Source organism: Toxotes jaculatrix, chromosome 23 (genome assembly GCF_017976425.1).
Source record: "Toxotes jaculatrix isolate fToxJac2 chromosome 23, fToxJac2.pri, whole genome shotgun sequence".
Classification (NCBI taxonomy): Eukaryota; Metazoa; Chordata; class Actinopteri; family Toxotidae; genus Toxotes; species Toxotes jaculatrix.
This window is the reverse complement of record NC_054416.1, coordinates 14,132,386-14,139,231: the sequence shown is the minus strand read 5'-3', so window position 1 is coordinate 14,139,231 and position 6,846 is coordinate 14,132,386. Positions and strand designations below refer to the sequence as shown.

General features: G+C 43.5%; 1 protein-coding gene across 1 annotated transcript in view; it reads right to left on the bottom strand.

The window, feature by feature from the left end:
- Window positions 1-796: 796 nt before the first annotated feature.
- lrch4 (leucine-rich repeats and calponin homology (CH) domain containing 4) overlaps window positions 797-6,846 on the bottom strand; it is a 44,587-nt gene continuing 38,537 nt past the window's right edge. Inside the window, exon 18 of the mRNA XM_041030813.1 lies at window positions 797-3,493. Coding sequence (XP_040886747.1) covers window positions 3,344-3,493 — 150 coding nt within the window. The 3' untranslated portion in view covers window positions 797-3,343. The remainder of the gene's footprint in view (window positions 3,494-6,846) is intronic.

The window sequence follows — 6,846 nt, the reverse complement described above, 5'->3', positions numbered from 1 at the left end:
TTTTTTTTTAACCAAGTACTTGAACATATTGGCACGTTTCCTTTGAGCTACGACAGCTCTCCCAGAAAAAATTAAAACAACTTGAATTAAATTCAGCTTCAGATGACAGTCAGGACCAGATCCCTTAGTCCTGAGCACACTGACTCATGGACCAACCAGATCACAGTATCAACACAAAACCTCAATAAGCTGCTGTTTGATCAGTAACTCCCCCCTTTTAGCAGCCACCTTCCTCACCTCTCCTCAGCCTCGTATCACCGTAGGTCAGTGAAGCAACACAGCAGATCTGCTGCTGGCTGATATCCCCTCCACCCAATCGGAGCGTGGGGGATCATACCCATCTTCAATTACATCCCATAAAATGTCAGGCCTCCTCTTCAGTCCCCCCCCCCCCCCCCTCCCCCCACCTCGGTTAGCCGGCAGGCCTCCCAGGGGCCATGCGTGCTCGGACGTGAGAGGAATCGGCCCTCCGCCATTTCCATACGCAAGTGTGAGCATTCATTAAGTGCGCGTCTTATCAAGAAAGTGAGACGATGAGCCCGGCAGCAGACGGTCCTCCAAGGCGGAGCATGATAGGAGCAATTAAAATGATAGTCAATTAGGCCACGCTGCTAATTGACTCGTGATTAAAGCCGGAGCTGATTAATAAAGTGAAGGCAGCTCTCCTCTTGTCTGCCTTGAAGAGGAGGAGGTGTGATAGAGAGCTGGTATGTGCTGATTCATAGACATAAACACAGGAACAGCTGGGCCCTTGTTCCAGGCTGTGTGCACGCGGGGTAAACTCGGCATTTGAGTGCGGCCATGAAACTGTCTTTTTTTTTAATTTGTTTTTCATCCTTTTTTTTTTTTTTCCCCCGTCTCGAAGTTCAGCCTCATCTTTGCAATTAAAGGCGAAGTAAGCAGGATTTTTTTTTACTCTCCCACAGCACAGGATGACCATAATATACAGCATCCCAGCCGTTTGATAGATTTGTTGCTAATAAAAGATTATTTGGCCAGATGCTGAGACGTCTGGCTTCCAAACTGGTGCTGCTGGTGCCGCAGTCCCTGCTGGTCCACTACAGAGTTTTGAGTCATTAATCACAAGAAGACACTTTTAAGGAGTCAGTGCACCCAAACAGAAGAACAGAAGAAGAAAGGGAGGAAAAAAACACATTTTCTCTTACTTAAATAGCATCTGTTCATTCAGATAGTTGTATTTGTCTTTGTTTTGAAATATCTCCCTTAAGATTTGTGCCTCCACCTCAGTAAAATGGAGGTCAGTTGAATCCTATCAGCTTTGAAAACAGAGCTGAAGGTAAATAAAAATAGTAAGTCTTGAAATTTTTTTTTTTAAGTGTCAGCGGGGGGAATAAAAGAGAGTTTGAAAGAGTCTGAAATGGCAAAATTGAATTAGAAAAGCTGTTTTTTTCCAGTACATATAGGTAGAGAAGTGCTCAGGCAGTTACAGTCAACAGTGATGCACCAGCTAAAGAAAATGAGTTAAAGTGAATAAGAAAAGATTTTGAATTTTAACAAGATTTTGAATTTTAAGAATTTTCAGTACAGTAGGAGACCTCAAAGTAAATACTCAGTACTAAATATGTGCAGCAACACAATGTACACAAGTGCAACAAGGTCAGGTGGAGTAAGTCCAGTTGCCTAGGTAGAGATTTTAGAAATACTATGACCTGGATGACTGAGAATCTTCACCGACGAACAGGCAGCGCGTTCGGAAAAGAAGAAAACTGAATCCAAACTCGGTCGAGGATAAACCTTTAGAAATCTGATTTCTAAATAATGTCTGCTAATACAAGATAACTTTCCATGGTGTATATTTTCCAAAATGTCTCCAAAAATGGAGGCACAGTAAATCAATTTTCACCTGATTGTTTTGTGCTTATATCCTGTTTAACTCATGATAAGAAAGATTTTTTTTAGAAATGATCTAAAAACATATACAATTCAGAAGGTATCTGCAGGGCTAGAACCCCACGGGAGGTCTATGTTATGCAGGTAAACCCACCTTTTTAGAGGGAGGTGGGAGGATTGGTTTGTGTTTGATTAAAAACAGGAAGCAGATCGTGAACCAGTTTGCGCCAGGCGAACGGCGTTCTTAACCGACGCCAACGCGCCTTTTGATTGGAGGGGGCCACACAGCTGAATCCATTCACTGGTGTGCTGTGGAGACTGGAACCAGAGCTTTGCAACTGTTCTGCTCGGTTCACCAGCCTTTCTATTGAAGGCGTTTTGCTATGCTTCCTGACACCGGTCGACTCTTTCACAGGTTTAAAGGCGTGAAACCCGGTTTCCGCTTTTTTCCGATATAAACCTGAAATAATCGCCCGCTCCAAAAGATGATCACCTGTCTCTCATTTGCCTTGTTTTTTTTGTCTGCTGCTGCTGATAACATGTTATTTTCCACACTGTTAAAAGTGGAATGCAGACATCTGAACATCTACCTTATTTGAATGTTTTCAGTGTAATTTTGCTTTCAGTATGCTCTTAGCGTTCCTCTGAGCTGTCCCTCAGTCAGATCCAATTTTCTGTGGTAGTTACTACGTCTGTAATGCCTCCGTCAGGGATTAAAAGAACAGTTCAACATTTTTGGAAACGCTCATATTTACTTTCTTTCTGACAGTTAAATGAGAGGATTGATGGCACGTTTATTTCTGTGCACTAAAGGAGTACTGCGCAGTTTTTAAAACAAAAAAACAAACCTCCACCAGCAGATCCTAACTGTGCAGTCTTTTTTTTTTTTTTTTAACTTTACACATTCATACATATATACATTACCCACAATGCAACTCAACTCCTAGCAGTGAGGTCAAAGATTTGGATGTGGTTAATGTAGCCTTTAGCCTGCAGCAGAGATGCATTCTAACCCCCCCCCCCCCACCCTTTCTTTTCAAACCTGCAGTCCTCGGACCAAACCGATGCTGACTCAAGGGACCAAAACCTGTATCTGTACTCACCAGCTGCATGTGGATACCTGTGCCACAGCCAGAGGCAGTTTCTGGAACTACCAGGCGGATGGATACAGAATGGTAAGTCAAGAAATAGATCCAGCAGATACCTCTGTGTCGTTGTGTCACAGATCTGTTACACATTAAACAAAGTGCTTCGGGTCTAGATGCTAAGCTAGGCTAACTACATCCTGACTCCAAATCTAACACTCAAGACAATCCTGACTTTAAGACGTGAAAAAAGATAGGAAGACTTCTTTAAACCATGACGGTGTATTTGATGCTGGGAAGATGGACACGATGAGCCTCACTTTAACATCAGTGGAATAATACAGAATTTGAAGCGTATGAAAAACAAGATGTGACGCTGATCCTTTGCGGATGCAGCTACATGATATTTAGCACTGTGCTGAGCCAGGAGCCCCTGACGGTTCCAGTTTCGGGGCCTTCTGGGAGCCATCAGCCAGGTCGACCAACACCTGGACTGTCTGGGCCAGCCGACTCAGCCCCTCGTCCTCCAGGATCAGCTGAGGGGAACACACAGAGTCCTGGAGAGGGACAGAGAGAGGAGTCAGTAGATGCAGGGAATGTACATAAACATGTTTTTGCCATGAATTGGTCACTTTTTTTTTTTTGGGGATGATGAATACGCTGTGGTCGATGTGTAGTCCATTCTAGTGTGTACAGTCTGTTTTTTCTGGGGTGTGTAATGTTTCCGGCACGTAACTCCCAAGTATTTTGTTGTTACATCTCTGTTTGTGTACGGATTAAAGGAACGAGATGAAACCGCGTTTGTTTGCGAGCTTCGGGGGCGTCAGCAGCGTGGCCAAATGAACGCGTTAAGGAGCCCAGACGCTGGGGCCCCTGTTTGTTTGAATTAAAGCAAACAGCTTGAGCTTTCCAGATTGTTTCCTATAATAGTTTGGATCCTCTCCTATAATCTGTCCGCGGGGCCTGTTGATTGGTTGTATCGGAAGCTTTGGGGCGGATTCAGTGGTGATTGACTGATTGATCCCTCAAACCACAGTTCTACCACTGCTCAGTGCTGTTAGTTAATTCATTCCTATGTGATCACTGATAAACTGCTGTTAGTTGTTGCATCAGATCTCAGCTTTTAAAATGAATCAAATTGGATTCACTCTTGTGTGAGTGATGCAGAGCTGTGGCAGGTTTCTAAAGCGTTTTCACTTCACAGTCAGTACAAGTGACCCCGAAACACCCCCCCCCCCCCCCCCCCACACCTCCCCCGCCAGAGGAACGCACTCACCCACAAAAACTGACATTTCCCCGTACGTCTCAAAGAAGCGATTAAATCTCCATAATCAGCGCTGCTGACTGTGTGGCGATTTCTCGATTAACTGCTGAACCTGAGCGTGTGATGGCGATAAAGCGAGGCGATGTGTGTGAGGCAGACCACGGGGCTGAGGTGATGCAGAGAGGGGAGGGTCAGATTGAGTCACCTGCTTGCGAGCGGCGGCGCACGGACCTACGGGCCTTCTCTCTGACCTTGACTCACATCACACACTCACCTGCTCCAACACGGGCCTGATGGTTAACCTGCTGTTCAGAGAGCACACAGGGAGCTTTGGAAAAGGTTAAAGCACAGAGCACAGTGGATTCATATCAGGGTATCTGCACACGCCTGATCACACAGTGAGACCAAATGAGGACCAATGTGATGACGCACACTGGTTTTGTCTAACGTGGCATTATTCTGTTTGTGTTTGTTTTTGTCAACAGATCCCATGAAAACTTCTCAGCTTCCTGACCCGGTCTGTGGCTCTCAGCCCCAAACCCATCTGGACGCCGAGGGGGGGGGGAAACGTGACGACCTCTGTGCAAACACAGTCCACTTAATACCAGGAGATGATGTTGAAAACTCCATAAAAAAACCAGTAAGTGGATCTTGAGTTAAGTTTTTTTTTTTGTGTGTGTGTGAAAATAAGTTCAGGCAGGTGCAGATACCCCGATCACATCTAAAGTTGTTGGCTGATTAGGCAAAAGCAAGATGGCTAGCGAGCAGACAAACAGCACATGGTCCATTTCATTTTTAATCATTTCTTTACAGCTGGAAGAAAAAAAAACAACTTTACATATAGATTTATATAAACTCAAAAATGATTCTTATTAATACAAGAGTATCATATAAATATAAAAACACAGCAGTATTTCTGTTCTGCTAAGATATTTAAGAATATAGCTTGGTCTAAGCCAGTGAATGAATTACTGTGTGCTGCTTATCCAGTTTCATTTATAAAATATACATTTGAATTGAAACAGTATAAATTTCATCTTAACAGCAGGCTAATAAACTATTTTTTTTTTTTTTTTACAGTGGACATTCTGACCTCTGGACAGCAGAGAAGTGGACATGGTGTGGACGGTGGACAACAATAACCAGCGGGCTGTACAGCTTGTTAAGTAAGTAAAAACTATATTGCAATTTCAACTAAATGGCTTGTTTTTAAATTGGGGTCCCAGCAGGTTTAATATTAAATAAATAGAAATGAAAGTTATTTATTACTGGGACTAATTTAAACGATGCTGGTCACCCCATTTATTAGAGTCTCAATACAAAGCTTTATGTGTCATTCTGTGGCGAACTCTGTTCAGAAACTCTACATTTTTAGGGGCTTCAGCAGCCAGTAATCTGGCTCTCTGTTGAAGCCCACATCAGTCAAATAAGCCTTGTAATCAGATTCCAATCGGTGTTTAGTTTGAGACATTGACCTTCTGTTGGCCCAGCGTGTGGCACAGGCCATCTGATTCTGTTATAAATGTGTAGCCTCAAGGGAATCAATTATTTACCAATCCAAAGAAAGGGAAAACTTTCAAACAATCAATGTTATTCTAACTCGGAGTAATTGAATATAGATTACTCGTAATTCACCTGCATGTGTGTGTGTGTGTGTGATTGAAAGCACACACATTGATTTGACAAAGCTTTCACAGGCTTCACTGAATTAGTGAAGCCAAAAAAACAAAAGAAAATAAATTAAAAGAAGTAATAATTTAATAACCTGTTTACATTTATACAGACAGCTGGTCAGATGGACCAGTGACGACAAAAAAAAAAAAAAAACTCCTAGAAGGGTTTGTACCGTCAGTTTGGACACATGAAGCTTTGAGTGGGGGGGGAACTGATGCGACACTGCCCCCTGCTGCTCACAGTTAAACATAGCAGGTGCAGCAGCAGATGACTTAGTGTTCATTGGATAGAGGCACTGTATCATTCTGTCTGTGTGAGAAATCCAATAACTAAACATTCAGGTTCCATGTTAACTAACTTATGTTTGTCTCAAGGAAAAAAAAAAAAGAAAAAAAATCACATTCACAGTTCAGTCTCAGGTAAGTTCCTCAGCTTCTCTCTCAGGACACGTGCTCTGACTCTGTGAGCTCAGTGTTACAGAGTGAAGGCTAAACTAAAGCTAAGGCATGCCACTGTCCATGTGTCCGTCAGTTTAGTGCTTTGTGTCCCTCTAAACGTCTCAGTGAAGAGCTCTCATGTGATTTATTCTGTTGGTGTCTTAAAGGTGCTGGGCTGCCTGCTCTGTGTGGCTCTAACACCCAACCAGTGCAGCTGTGGAGTGGCAACACACACACTCAGGCCTCGTGACATCTGCTCTACAGTCAGAGTATGTATGCTTTACTGATAACACACACACACACACACACACACACACTCACACAGTGTGAGAGAACAGCTGTGTGGTGGCCTCACACTTTACAACTGGCCCACACATTTATGTGTGTCTGTCTGTCTGTCTGTGTGTGTGTGTGTGTGTGTGTGTCTGTGTGTGGCTGTGTGTCTGACACACACACACACACAGCCACACAGACACATAGACACAGACACATAGACACACACACATAGACACACATAGACACACACACACATAGA